General features: G+C 42.3%; 2 protein-coding genes and 1 long non-coding RNA gene across 3 annotated transcripts in view; all 3 read right to left on the bottom strand.

Moving 5' to 3' along the window:
- Window positions 1-5,597: 5,597 nt before the first annotated feature.
- LOC122138219 lies at window positions 5,598-6,496 on the bottom strand. Its single transcript, XR_006155397.1, has 3 exons — window positions 6,295-6,496; window positions 6,036-6,155; window positions 5,598-5,825 (listed from the first exon to the last, which is right to left on the bottom strand). It is a non-coding gene; the product is annotated as an uncharacterized LOC122138219 (long non-coding RNA).
- Window positions 6,497-9,295: 2,799 nt separating this feature from the next.
- On the bottom strand, window positions 9,296-12,265 carry LOC109082765. Its single transcript, XM_019097595.2, has 3 exons — window positions 10,782-12,265; window positions 10,611-10,690; window positions 9,296-9,941 (listed from the first exon to the last, which is right to left on the bottom strand). The coding sequence occupies exons 1-3, from the start codon at window positions 10,959-10,961 to the stop codon at window positions 9,455-9,457; spliced, it is 747 nt and encodes a 248-aa protein (XP_018953140.2). The 5' UTR covers window positions 10,962-12,265; the 3' UTR covers window positions 9,296-9,454.
- Window positions 12,266-13,677: 1,412 nt separating this feature from the next.
- LOC109081429 (macrophage mannose receptor 1-like) overlaps window positions 13,678-14,253 on the bottom strand; it is a 35,694-nt gene continuing 35,118 nt past the window's right edge. Inside the window, exon 7 of the mRNA XM_042730399.1 lies at window positions 13,678-13,698. Within this exon, the coding sequence (XP_042586333.1) occupies window positions 13,678-13,698 (21 nt within the window). The remainder of the gene's footprint in view (window positions 13,699-14,253) is intronic.

The raw sequence follows: 14,253 nt of genomic DNA, 5'->3' as shown, positions 1-14,253 counted from the left end.
CAAAGACCCGGCTCTCCTCGAGCGCTGGATCGCGGCAGCAGCAGGCATTCAACAAGCCTGGGCTGCGCCCCAGATCTCTCTTCCTGCCGCGGCTCAGCCTTTCACCGCGGCTTTTCCAGCTGCAGCGCAGTTTGAGGCTGCCTCCACTAGCGGCGCAGACCGTGTGTTGCAATTTAATACATTTTCAGAGTTGTCATCCACACTGAAATGTTTGAAGGCATTACATTTGCCTTACTGTGCATGTATAAACCTCACAGAGATGATACAGGCGTAAGTTTCATGGAATTCTTCTGGCAGGATCAATTTATTTATTAATCGTGAAAACAGCATTCTCAAATTTATCCGCTCTGGAGAGTGTTTAAAAAGTCTGGAAGGCTAAAACGAGAGGAAAAGATGCTTTTCAACAGGAACGTATCAATGTGGACAAGGCTTGAGGAATTGTCAAATCAGGCAACCAATTGCTAAACCAGCAACACAGTAGGCTACCCAGGCATTTTAAGCTTGCCCCATCAAATGTTACTAACCCTTCTACTTTCCCACAGCCAACAACAACAGCAGCCGAAGCAAGCATGAAGCTGCTTCTGCTTGCAACACCGGCCCGCACATCCCAGTATTTTCATCCTGTTACTTCTAACCCCCCTTTTTTTCTTTTCAGTGTCAAGGTTGCCTTTGCTAGCAGTGCAGGCTACATAGGTTCTTCAAGACATCACACACCCCAACACCTTCCCACGGCCTACAGCTACAGCAGCTGAAGCAAACGTGAGGCTGCCTCCATTTGTAAACATGCCCACAACTCTACCGCTCCCTCATGCTACTAATAACCATTTTCTGTTCAGCTGCCTCCAGCTCCTGCTAGCAGTGCAGGCTGCACACAGGGTCTTCAGGATTCCCTTCCCGTGGCCTACGTATAGCACGTGAAGCAAGTGCGAAGCTGCTTCTGCTTGCAACACAGACCCTCACATTTCAGACCTTCCTCCTGCTGCTACTTACCACCGTTTTCCTATTCAGTGGCCTCCAGCTCCCGTAGCAGACACTAGCGTGAGCATGCCTTCGATAGCAGTGCAGACCCATCCACACCCCTTTTCCGACAACCCCCTCCCCTACTCATGGCCTGCAGCCCCACAGTCTAACCCAGTGTGAGACTGCCTCCATTAATGGCGCAGGCCCAGATGCCCGCCATTCACCCTCTCTTTCCCCCTCTCTTTTTCCACTTCCAGAGCCGTCCCAAGCGTGAGCACGCCTCCGCAAGCGTGAGCATGTCTCCGCAGGCAGCTCCAGCAGCCATCTTTCCTCCTCCTCTCATGCTCCCCTTACTTCTCTGTTCTGCCCTGCCCATCCCTCCGAACACCCTTGGCTTAGGCCCCGATGCCTGCCATTCCCCTCTCATTTTCCCGCTCTCTTCCACTCCCAGAGCTGTCCCAAATGTGAGCATGCTTCCGCTAATGGCGTAGGCCCCCAATCCCTGCCATTCCCCTCTCTTTTCCCCTCTTTCTTCCACTCCCGGAGCCATCCCAAACGTGAGCATGCCTCTGCAAATGTGAGCATATCTCCGCAGGTGGCTCCAGCAGTTATCTTTCCTCCTCCTCCCATGCTCCCCCTCCCTCTCCACTCCCACACCCCAGCCAACCCTCTGACCTCTCCTGGCGCAGGCCCTGAAGCCCGCCATTCCCCCCCCCGCGCTCCCTCCCTGAGCCGTCCCAAGCGTGAGCATGCCTCCGCTAATGGCGCGGGCCCCGATGCCCGCCATTCCCCCTCTCTTTCCTCTCCTTTCTTCCTCCTCTGGAGCCATCCCAAGCAGCGCTAACCTTGACAGGCATTTTTGATTTAGTCTGTCTTTATCTTGGGATGAAAATATGTTAGTTAAGTTATATTTTTCGTCTTCGTTGACTAAATTAACACTGATCCCAAGCGTGAGCACACCCCCGCAAGCGGCTCTGGCAGCTATCCTTCCTCCTCCCCACTGCATGCTTGCCCCTCCTTCTCTCCATCCTCCGCTATGCCCCTTCCCATCCCTCTAAGCACTCTCGCCTTGGAACCACCCCCCTTAGCCAGCAACATCAGGACACAGATTTTGTCAGAGCAGAGGCCTTCAAGATCTACATGCGGTCAGACCGATTCCATATCAGAAGCTCACCGAACCCTCATCAGCCGACCCCTTTAACACCAGTCCATCCCTGTTCACTCAAACTCCTGAACAACCATAGCTAATCCTCTTTAACATCACCTAATCCATCTATAACGACCCATCCCCACTCCAGCTGTCCCAGTAGCACCCCACTCCCGCAGGGGCCCTACCCAATTCCCACACTGTCGCAGCAGTTCCCACTCCGGCAGGAGCCTTGCCTAATTTCCACACTGCCGCAGCAATGCCCTCTCCCACAGGAGCCTTTCCGTTTTCCCCACTGCCACAGCAGTCCACGCTCCTGCAGGAGCTTTTCCATATTTCTCCCACTGCCGCAGCAGTTCCAGCTCCCGCAGGAGTCTTACCTAATTCCCACACTGCCGCAGCAGTGCCCGCTCCAGCAGGAGCTTTTCCAGATTTCCTCACTGCCAATGCTGCTCCTGCAGGAGCCTTACCTAATTCCTACACTGCCGCAGCAGTTCCCGCTCCTGCAGGTGCTCTTCCATAGTTTCCCCAGTCCTTGCTTCCACAGGAGCTTTTCCATTTTCCCCACTGCCACTGCAGCTCCGTCAGGAGCCTTACCTAATTCCCACACAGTTCCTGCTCCCGCAGGAGCCTTTTCTCCATTTCCCCACTGCAGCAGTTCCCGCTCCTGCAGGAGCTTTTCTCCATTTTCCCACTGTTGCAGCAGTTCCTGCTCCCGCAGGAGCTCTTCCATATTTTCCTACTGCCGCAGCAGTGCCCGCTCCCACAGGAGCTCTTCCATATTTCCCCACTGCCACAGCAGTGCCCACTCCCGTGGGAGCCTTTCCGTATTTCCCCACTGCCGCAGCAGTGTCAGCTCCCGCAGGAGCCTTTCTGTATTTCCTCACTGCTGCAGCAGTGTCTGCTCCTGCAGGAGCCTTTTTTCTGTATTTTTTCACTGCCGCAGCAGTATCCACTCCCACAGGAGCCTTTCCTGTCTTTCCCTACTGCCGCAGCAGTGCCCTCTCCCGCAGGAGCCTTTCCTGTCTTTCCCTACTGCCACAGCAATTCCCGCTCCTGCAGGAGCCTTGCCTAAATTCCCTCACTGCCACAGCAGTGCCTGCTCCAGCAGGAGCCTTCATCTTTATTTGAATCTGAAGCAGTGCTTGCTTCCGCAGATGGCATTTTTTCTTTTCAGATGCCACAGCAACGGCGGCTTCCGCAGAAGCCAATTTCTCTTTTCAGATGCCGTAGCAGTTCCCACAGTAGTTTTCTTTTCAGATGCTGCAGCAGTATCTGCTCCCGCAGGAGCTCTTCCATATTTCCGCACTGCTGCAGCAGTTCCCACTCCCGCAGGAGCCTTTTCCATGTTTCCCTACTGCCGTAGCAGTGCCTGCTCCCACAGGACCTCTTCCATATTTCCCCACTGCCGCAGCAGTGTCAGCTCCCGCAGGAGCCTTTTCTATCTTCCCTACTGCCGCAATAATCGCATCTCCAGCAGGAGTTGTCATCTCTCTCTTTCAAGTGAACGCTTAACGCATAACCTTTATTTAATTATAAGTAAATGTGAACTTGTGAAGTGATGTTTCATAAACAAATTTCGGGAGGAGCATGCACGGATAATTAACATGGCCAGTTCATCATTAATGATTACACCATTTACCAATCAGCTCAAAAGGAAACACCTATAAATAATCAAGTACGTCCTACCTTCGTTATCTCTCGACTTTCATAATCCCTCCGCCACCCCGATCTCGCACCTTCAGCCAAGTTTCTACCCCAGCTCAGGTAGAAGCACTCGGGGGAGCACTTTGGGCTGGGCCGGACTCCGAGCTCAGACCCCTCTCCCCGGACTGGGGGGGTGCCCCGGGCTCGGGAGTCTTGGAGTCTTGGAGTGTCGGGGCTCTCTCCCCGGACAGCACGGCAAATATGCATAACCTTTATTTAATTATAAGTAAATGTGAACTCGTGAAGTGTGTCTACATGTCTCCAACACACACACTGCACACTGACTAAAATTCAAATAGTGAAAAAGCATAATAGGACCCCTTTAACGACTTAAATATTAATCTGTACCTCACATTAAACTATGGAACGACTTTGACTTTAAGTGCTTTATAATGTTTTTGTGCTTTCGTGAGGCTTAACAATAACACAGAATAGTATACAAATGATTCAAACAGGTCTTGCCCATGGTTTGAGATTGAGACTGAGTGAAGAAGTGTAAATAGAGTTATAACCAGTATGTTATGATTGAGAGATATTGAAATATCTATGTCTCATGAAGAAGAGCCTAAGTCTGATTTATGACCTCTGGTGTAAAAACATGGAAAGAAAATTTTTAAGAGAGTGTGTAAGATGTTATTTTATCTTCTATGGTTATCCAAGAATGATAAAAAAAAGTGGGAGGTGTGGAGGAAATTTTATTTCTATCTGAAATGTTGTTATTATTAGTTTTATTTGCTTCACTGTACTAAAGAGTGTTCTTTAGACGATCTCTGAGTGCTTCAGTATGCTTGAGTTTTTGATGAGCTGAGAGATAACAGGAAATCTATTTGTGTATGTGTGCAAGACAAGTGTGTGAGACAGAAATGTTATTTTAGTTTAGTTTAGTGTCATAGACTACAGACAGCTTTCTGAGATACATGCGGGCAGAGAGTCTGACTTACAGACTTCCTCTGTGTTAACATGAAAAATGCAGAGTAGATGTAACAAAGCAGAAGTGGTTCTCATGACAAACCTTAACTTCATACTTAAACATTTCTGCTGGATTTGCAAAATGAAGCTAATAAGCCTATTGTTCACCAGCTAAGGCTGATATAATGCCTGGTTCCAATATGTGGATGAATAACTTACAATAGATGCACCTAAGAATTAAAAGCTCCTCAATTATGTACTGTAGTTTTCCTTTCGTTCTGAAAGGGTTGTGGCTATAAGGACAGATCATCTGATCTGACCACACAACCACAAGCTTACAGCTGCCATATTTGTCTGTGTTTCAAATAAAGTTAAAACTTGCACTTAGTTAAAAGCGTACCATAGCATTTTTATAATTTGTGTTTTGAATGCAGGATTTTATATGGAAGCTTGTTTCCACTACAAAATTAAAAAAAAGGTAATTCTGACTTTTTATCTCACAATTATGATTTTTTTTTCCCCTTAGAATTGTGTGATATAAACTCAGAACTGAGAGATATAAATGCACAATTCTGAGGAAAAAAAAAAGTCAGAATTGTGAGATTTAAACGCAGTGTGATATTAAACTCATTTGGGAAATGTAAACTCAGAATTGTAAGAAAATATTGGATTTGTTAAATAAAAAGTAGCAATTACATTTTTCATTTATTTGTTCTGTGTGGAAGCGAGCTTCCTCAGGATAGATTATTAAAAAAGACTTTCAAAAATTTTAATAAAAAAAAAAATTATTGAAATATGTTTTACAAGAAAATAGACAATTTTTTCACTTTTTATACTTCAAAATTTCTTTTTTAATTCAGTGTGTTAAGAACTTGCTGTTTCTTTGAAGCAATTTTTACTCAAAAATAGCTAAAATTAATAATTATGTAATTAATAATTACAAAGTAAATCCTACACCATTTATTTCAGTGTATGAACATATTATTTGTCTTAGGAAGACAGGAAGCTGCCCCCCCTCCAGATCAGATCATCCTTTATGTCTGTTTTACGTCGTCAGTAATCCGCTGTGTTATTCAGACATCCACATAGTCATTATTGGAATCTATGAAAGAACATAGATATACATGCGTGAGTTGTTTTTCTCTACATCAATATTTTAAGTGTTTACATTCAGAGAGTAAACCTGTGTTGAAACAAATTAAACTGCTATTTTGAATTTGCAGTTTGATTTAGTTTAGGTTTGATCTGACTGTGGTCATTTTATAATATCCACTGTTGCTATAAATGAATGAATAATTGACAAAACACATACCTTGTGCATTGCTTCTAATGTTGGTCACGATCACTGCAGCAGTCATTATAATGAGACCAACAACAATGAAGGAGAAAAAGCCAATGTAGAATGAAGATACTCCATCATGATGCTCTAAAACTGCATGAAAAAGATGATTAAATACAGAAGATGTTTATTTATGTGTGTAGATATGATATCTGCCATTGATTGTACATACAGAAAATTATCATTATTTTTGTGTTATCTTTCACAGAAATCAGTATTTTATAAGACTGACCGTAGGTTTCACTCAGCAGATAACTGTCATTTCCAAAGGTAATTATCTCATGTATACATGTCAGAGAAACAGGAGGCCTCACAGTGATGTTAAACACACACATTTCATGTGCAATGCATGCTGGGTTCTTTAGGGTGTAGTTCTGTTCATAGTCCACTGACAGCTGGAAAGAGCTCTCAATAAACCTTCTTCCAAACGAACACAAGACGATCACATGCTCTCTGTCCCCCATCTGCTGGTAGACTGTGATAATGGGCACTGGAGCATCTGAAACACACTGATGTGATAAATAATTCAACAGTTTATAGGCTCATAAAACCTACAAAACGGACAAATGTAAGTGTTTAGAAATAAGACATTTTGTGCACAAAAAAAAAAGTCAGATATAACACCATCTAAACATTTGATGTAGAATCAAATGGCTTGTAAAAAAAATGGCTTGTAGCTATCCGGAGGGACAAATTCAGTTACTCCCCATACCCGAGTATGTAGCCGGCATTTTAACAAGGAGGATGTTCGTGAGCCCGTATCAGAGACGGGGAGGCGGCTATTAAACAAGGGAGCTGTCCCAGCACTGTTTGAGTGGAACAATTTCACCCTTCCCACTTCACGACCGGGGGTGTGGGAGAGGAGAGAGCGTCTGCCTCCGATGTCGGAGGATGACGGCGACGCAGGCGAGAAAGCTGATATCCCTATGGACCACGACTACGCTTCGGCTTCAGATCCTGCAGTTGTTGATTTAGCCCTTGATGACAGCATGTCTCCCAGAGATGAGATTCTCAAGCTGAGGGAACACGTCGAGAAGCTGACAATGAATCAGGGCTTTGGAATTCATCGTTTTGCTGCCTCAGACAAGGACATACGTTTTTTCACAAGGTAAGATATCAGATTGTTCTGTAGTACTTTTGGAACAACAGATATAGTTGTGTGTGTGTGTGTGTGTGTGTGTGTGTGTGTGTGTGTGTGTGTGTGTGTGAGAGATAGAGAGGGAGAGAGGAAGGCTAACAGAGTTGTATATTTGAAATGCTTCCAAGTAATATCATAGTACACTGATATAATATTTAAATGCTTATATCTGAATTGTATTTATTTCGATTTGCATCCTATGACCTGCTGATGAGATTCTGGGCCTTAATAGAGCCATCAATGCCAAATATGGTCAAGTTCCACTGTAGTAAGTAGTTATTTACATGGACCATACAATACAACTTAAAGGGATAGTTCACTTCAAAATGAAAATTCTGTCATCATATACTCACCTTCAAGTTGTTTCAAACCTGTATGAATTTCTTTCTTCTGCTGAACACAAAGGAAGATATTTTGAAGAAAGAAAGAAATTCACTGAGTATATGATTTTCATTTTAAAGTGAACTATCCCTTTAACAGAGATCAGGGCTAAAAGAGGTTGAGAGAAACATAAAGCAAATTGTTTTTCTTTTGAACAGACTCGTTTCCTGCAGCCCATTGATGAGATGTTCATGTTTCTCAACCACCTGGCACTGGGTTCAAAACAGCGTGATCTTGCTGACCGGTATGGAGTCCACCAGTCCACAGTCAGTCGGATCATTACAACGTGGAGCAACTTTCTGTACACTGTGCTAGGGTCTGTGAGGATCTGGATACCAGAGGAGAAAATAAGGGTACATCTGCCAGCTGAGTTTAAGGACTATGCAGACACTACAGTCATCCTGGACTGCACAGAGCTAAGGTGCCAGTGCCCTTCATCACCTCTTCTCCAAAGTGAAATGTTCTCAGCATACAAGTCCCACTGTACTCTCAAAGGGCTGCTTGGAGTGGCTCCTCATGGGGCAGTCACATTTATTTCTCAACTGTACGCTGGTTCCATCAGTGACAAACAGATCACGCGAGAGTCTGGAATTCTCTCCCTTTTGAGACCTGGGATGGCCATCATGGTCGACCCGAGGTTTTCTGGTTGATGACCTTGTACCTTGCAAGATTTATAGGCCAGCATTTCTCTCTGGAAGATCCCAGATGTCTGCCTGTTAGGTCAGGGAGACCCAAGCAATTGCACGCCTCAGGGTGCATGTTGAGCGCCGCATACGGCAAGTTAAGGAAAACAAGTTCTTTGACACAGAGATTCCACTTCGGCTTTTTGGCAACATTAATCAGTTGTATACTGTTGCATGTCTTCTGAAGAACTATGAAAACGGGCCTCTTGTAAAGGCTTGGGCAAAGAAGCCAGAGTAGCAGTAGTAGAAAAAAATACAAATTAATAACCTATGACCATTTGTATAACTACTTTCTTTAAATGTACCTTTGTAAATTACTTTGTATAAATTGAATTTTATAGTTAATGTTATGTATGCACTGCTGTACATTGCACATACTCTTTGAATAAAGAACTACTGAATTATTTGCATGTTATATGTACTTTACCTCACCAGTGCGTTTAAGCCATCTGTAATAAAAGAATAATACTTTCATGCACAGTGAATTATTTACTGAATAACATTTATTTAGGGCTCCCAATTTACAAACAACAGTCATAAAATACTATTTTTAGGTAACCAATTATCAAAAAAAAGAATCGGAAGAACATGTAACATGTAATTAAATAATAGATTAGTATTAATACAACAAGAAACATAGTAATACAATTAAGAAAAAATATAAAAACTTGAATCAATATATATGTACAAATATTCTGAAATGGATTGAACTAATAAGAGTTACTGCCAGTAAGAGAAATGGAGAAAAGAGAAATTAACAGCACTCTATAAAGAAGTGTGACAGTCGTTGTTTTGGTGATTTCATTGTCTCTGGGAATCCTCTGAATAAACATGTCCTCCTGTGTGTAGACAACAAAGTCACACCAGTCTAAACCAGAAATCAACATCTGGCCCTGGATTTGCCAAAAGTAGGAATTGAGATTTCCTTAATGTATGTGTGCCCTCACTGATCTTAATATAAGTACAGTCAACATAGCTTAACATTGGGGCATTTATTTTCAACAAGGCCAAACACAGAATGCCCCTTTGGATCATGCACAATGCCATCGGGTGATGACCCCATCCACGGTGCATCAGGGTGGATAAGGAAGCCGCAGGGACAGTGGTTAACCTCCCTTACTCTGCAGTAACTCTACTGCTGCAGGTTCCATGTCAAGCCCCCTCCTAATGTCGGCAGTCTGATGGCTAGGTCACAGAAGTCTTTTGGCAAGATTTTCAGCAGAGCTCTGTGCCCTGGTGTGACATACCTCTCTGAACTTGGAGGTGGTGATGCGGTGCCACTCGATGCAGGAACTCTGCTCTTTTGTGCTGTTGGCAATTTTGTGTGCGTTCTCTAATGTTGTTTCCAGGGACATCATGTGGTACTGCTGATGTTCAGTGCAGACAAAAGAGCAGGTAGAGGGTCCCAGCCTGTAACCCTGAAGTGGCAGCTGTGGGGGAGAAGGAGCATCTGTGTGGGGACAGGTTTTTGGAACTCTTTTTGCTGGCATATGATAGGATAACACACTTCCTTCTTGCACTTTTCCAAATGCAGAGTCAACCAGAGGAACATTAATGTCCATTGCCATAGTTGTTATCAGTGGAGCCACATCACTTGGAACATCATGGTAGACTTCATCCACCCTGAGTGTGGAAAGTTCAGGCAGAGCTGAACTGACACCCTTATACAAGTTGCTCCTATGGAAAAAACAAAATAATGTTTTTTTTTTTATTATTTTATTTTTTTTAAATGAGCCATAAAGTAAGTTACATATAAGTTGAACGAACAAAATAACAAAAAAAAAGCTTTATTTATTTAAACATACAATGTATCATATGATGAGATTACTACTTTATCTGAGGTCTCACTGATTACTACAGAAAATGCATTACTACTATATTTGCACTTGAGAGCACTTTGACTCGGCGCAGTAATATCCACAGAAATATCCTTTTAGGAGTGATGATATTACTGCGCCGAGTCAAAGTGCTCCCAAGTGCAAATATAGTAGTGCTCCCAAGTGCTATTCTGCCATACATTATAGTTATCCTTTTTACCCGCTTAGAAAAGTGCCATGTTTTATTTTGTGTCACCATACTTGGTCGTGTAACTACTCGTGTAACAGTTTTTAAGCAGGGAAAACGTGGATGTGTTTGGTCGCTTCTAAATTCATCTCTGTATGGATCCTAATGAATGAACTGGGCTGAGCTAAGTGCTATCAAAGTGTCACCGCACGCCAGAGCGATTAAGTGCACGCACTGAGACGAGAGAGGTATGCATCAACTCATCTTAGTTAAGGGAATAACATAGTTTAATATGAAAAAACAGTGGAGTGTTCCTTTAATGATAATAAAAATAATACTAACCTGATGCCTTCCATCAGTTTTCGTTCCTTGGGTCTGGCTGAAAGAATCACCATGGCATTTACCAGACCAGGTTTAACACCCTGCATTTGAACAAAAAAGGTTTTCAATAAACACAAACATCCATAAATAGAAAAGTAAGTAGAAAAGTACCCTGTTAAAAACATTGGTTACCATGGATCTTGGCTTATGCCACTTCTGGTCAGTCTCTGTGCAGCTGTGTGTTGGGGGAACAGAGGTGATGCTGAGCTGGCAATAATGTGCAGTCTGGTACAACAGTGCTGCCACATGATTACACACAGCTGTACCTGCCACACAGGTACACTGGCAGCTGATATAATGGACCATCGACATATAAAGATGACGTAAAAAAAAAATTAATAACTACTAAACAATTTGTATGAGCTAAAATTGTAGCCACCATATTATTTATATTATTATTATTCTCACTTTACTCATCATCCTCAACAGTGGACACAAAACGTGTGTCAATGCAGTGACAAAACAGAACTCAGTTTCTGTGAATCCCAGTGATTAGCGTACATATTTAAATATCGATAAATATTCCAACACACCAGTATTATTTATGGTATGGTAAATGAAATTTGTCTTTAAAATAACCTTTAGCATTATTAGATGCAATGATTCACAGAAACTTTGATCTGCCAAACTGAGCTGCCTGTTAAGCCGACTGCTGTATTCTATATCCAGTTTAGACGTGTTTTCCCTTTTTTTTAATTTTTTTTTTATATATATACTGTTTGAATGACAGCTTGGTAAATCTGTTGGTGATCAAATATTCAATATCGCTGCTCAACATTACTTGGTGCCTTATCAGTGCAGCGTGAGACGTTTAAACTTATATCACGTAATTTACGTGTCTATGATGATTGGTTGATACCAGAAGGGAGGCTTGCCTCCTCTACGAGGTTTCTTTTCTCAACATCAGCGCTGAAAGTGAACACTCGATGCTGATTGGCTATTTTTTTTTTTTACCAACGGAGGCACGAGAGCTCAACTCTCCACCGCCCCCCCCCCTTCTCTATCACCTAGCGATTGTAATTATATCAGCAGATTCAGCACATTCGCGATAGAAATGCAGCGCTTTCCAACTTCATTAACATTTTATGGTATTACAGCTGTGAAATTACAAACAAAAAATACACATTTCTGAGATATGAACTGCAATTAATTGTGAATTTTATTAACATTAAATAGTCCTCCTCCCATTTTCACCTCAAAATTTTGGGGAGGCTGTGCCTCCCCTGCCGCCCCTGACGAGCCTGTTTAGCAGTAAAGCCCTGTTGATATGTGCTCTGTTGTTGCCAGGCAATAATGATTTGTGTGCCCTATTTCACGCCATCTGGCTCGACTGATCTCATTGCTCTCTGTGACATATCAGTGTAGCAGAAATTAACACACAGCCAAGCATAACATATTAAAAACACCTAAATAGTACATTGTGTACTTTCACATATTCAATATGAACCATGGGCAATGATTCATATACAAACACTTGAAATGAAATAGGAAAGTGCCCCGTCCTGAACACAATGAAATTGGCATTTAGCACCAAATGCAAACCTAGCAGCATAGAGATAAAAAGGAAGAAAACATGCAGGTTAAAATGTAGCTATAGAGAAATCAGAGTGAAATAAGCACTTAATCTCAGCAAACACACATGATGAAGTTCTGGTGTGGTGTTTGATTTATGTTTGCTTCTGGTGTGGGAGTCTGGAACAGCGTCAGGGAGAAGAAGAGCAGAAGAGAGCTGGTCAGAAGGCCCGACATCCTGGAGGAGAGAATGAAGCTGACCTGCAGTGAAGAGAAACGCTGCCACTGTATACCAGCACAGAGATGAACAGATCAAGACAGAGCGAAACAGAGAGAGAGAGAGAGAGAGAGAGAGTGCGCAGAGCAGAGGGGGAGGAGCTTCATTGCTACTCTGAACAGAGATGCATGAAAGAGAGAGAAAGAGAGAGAGCGAAAGAGTGTGCTTGTGATTTTTGTATGGTATAACTGATGAAAAATTTCCACTGCAATCTGAAAAATCAGATCGTTTAGTAATGCACATGTATGGAAATGGGTAGCCTACATAATGTCTGACTGTATAAAATATTAATAACAATTCACAATTTAAATTTTTATTGTACAATGCAATCAAAAATGCAAGCCATTTTATCAGAGTTTTGTAGTAGTACTAGTAATAGTAATATTATAACAGACCTAGTAGAAAGTAAATATACATGTAAGAACATAAAATACATTCATATTAATACTTCTAAATTGTGTACAAATGAGAAAAAGCAAAATGCAAAAGCCACAAATATTTGAATACAGAGTTTCAAGAGTAAAAAGTTAGTGAAAAATTGTAATTGCAGAACAGTAGAGAATAGACATTCAATTCATGGTTATGCAGATAACCATGCAGATAAAGTACATTGTGAATAAAATAAGATGTAGAAACAATGTATATAATCGGAATTTTACTTGAATGTTGAAAGAGTATTACAGTTCAACATGCAGAAATGTATTGATTGGTCTGAATTGATTGGTTGCTGTTATTTCCTCTTCAGAATCTGACATCCTCTTTTCCATCAGAGTAGTCATTATCTATAGAAGTAATCCTTGAACCTGTTGAAACAAATGCATTCTGCTGAGTTTTCTCTCATTTGATGCAGCGGTTTAAGAGTGCTAACTGAGTATAACAGCTTAAAAGTGACAAAACACACAGCTTGTGAAAAACAGCAGTAAAGATTCTCAAGATATATTAGCAATGTAAATTTGTTTGGGTGAAACACACTAAGGATGGGCGAAATGGACCTAAACTATATCACAGTATTTTCAGGTATTTATTGCGATAACGATAATATACTTGAAAATATTGTGATATCACCTCAATGATGCTATAAATATAGTACCATTCACCACTGTTTCTGGCTACAAGTGATAGCAACATGCAGTCTTGAGAGCCTCAGAAACACTGACTTAAAAGTAAAAACTTACCCATCATAAAAATGGCTTATAAAAAACTATACCAATCGCATAAAAGAATAAAACCTTAGGCCTACTACTTGATGAAACTTGAAACCTGAAGACAGTAAACACATGATTTCAACAATATGGTTTATCTGTGTTTTTCAAGCCATCGCGGGTATTTTTATAAGAATATATATATATATATGGTGTGACACGTGTCCCGAGCTCTCATCAGCGTCGCCCTGGAAACCGAGCAGTCACACCTGCTTGTCACGGGCTGAGCGGCCACACCTGCGGATCATCAAGAGCTGCCTATTTAAGCACAGCAAATAAACACAGAGTTGAGAGATGTCTCCAGGAGAGCCAACTAATCTTAACTGTCTGTCTTGCTTTCAGAGAGCAGTGTGTGACCGCCAGCCCCACCTCACATGGGAGAGCACAACGGACCCACACCGCCACAGCACACAGAGCCCAGAGGAAGCTGAGCACCCCGCACCAGACCACCTCATCTCACCGCCTTCTGCCACCCTATTTATTAATAAAATCCGCCCTTCGGGGAACTCACCTGTACTTACTCGTCCTGTCCTTCTTCACCCCACCACTATATATATATATATATATATATATATATATATATATATATATATATATATATATATATATATAT

This window comes from Cyprinus carpio, chromosome B8 (assembly GCF_018340385.1).
Source record: "Cyprinus carpio isolate SPL01 chromosome B8, ASM1834038v1, whole genome shotgun sequence".
NCBI lineage: Eukaryota > Metazoa > Chordata > Actinopteri > Cypriniformes > Cyprinidae > Cyprinus > Cyprinus carpio.
This window is presented reverse-complemented; position numbering and strand designations above follow the sequence as displayed.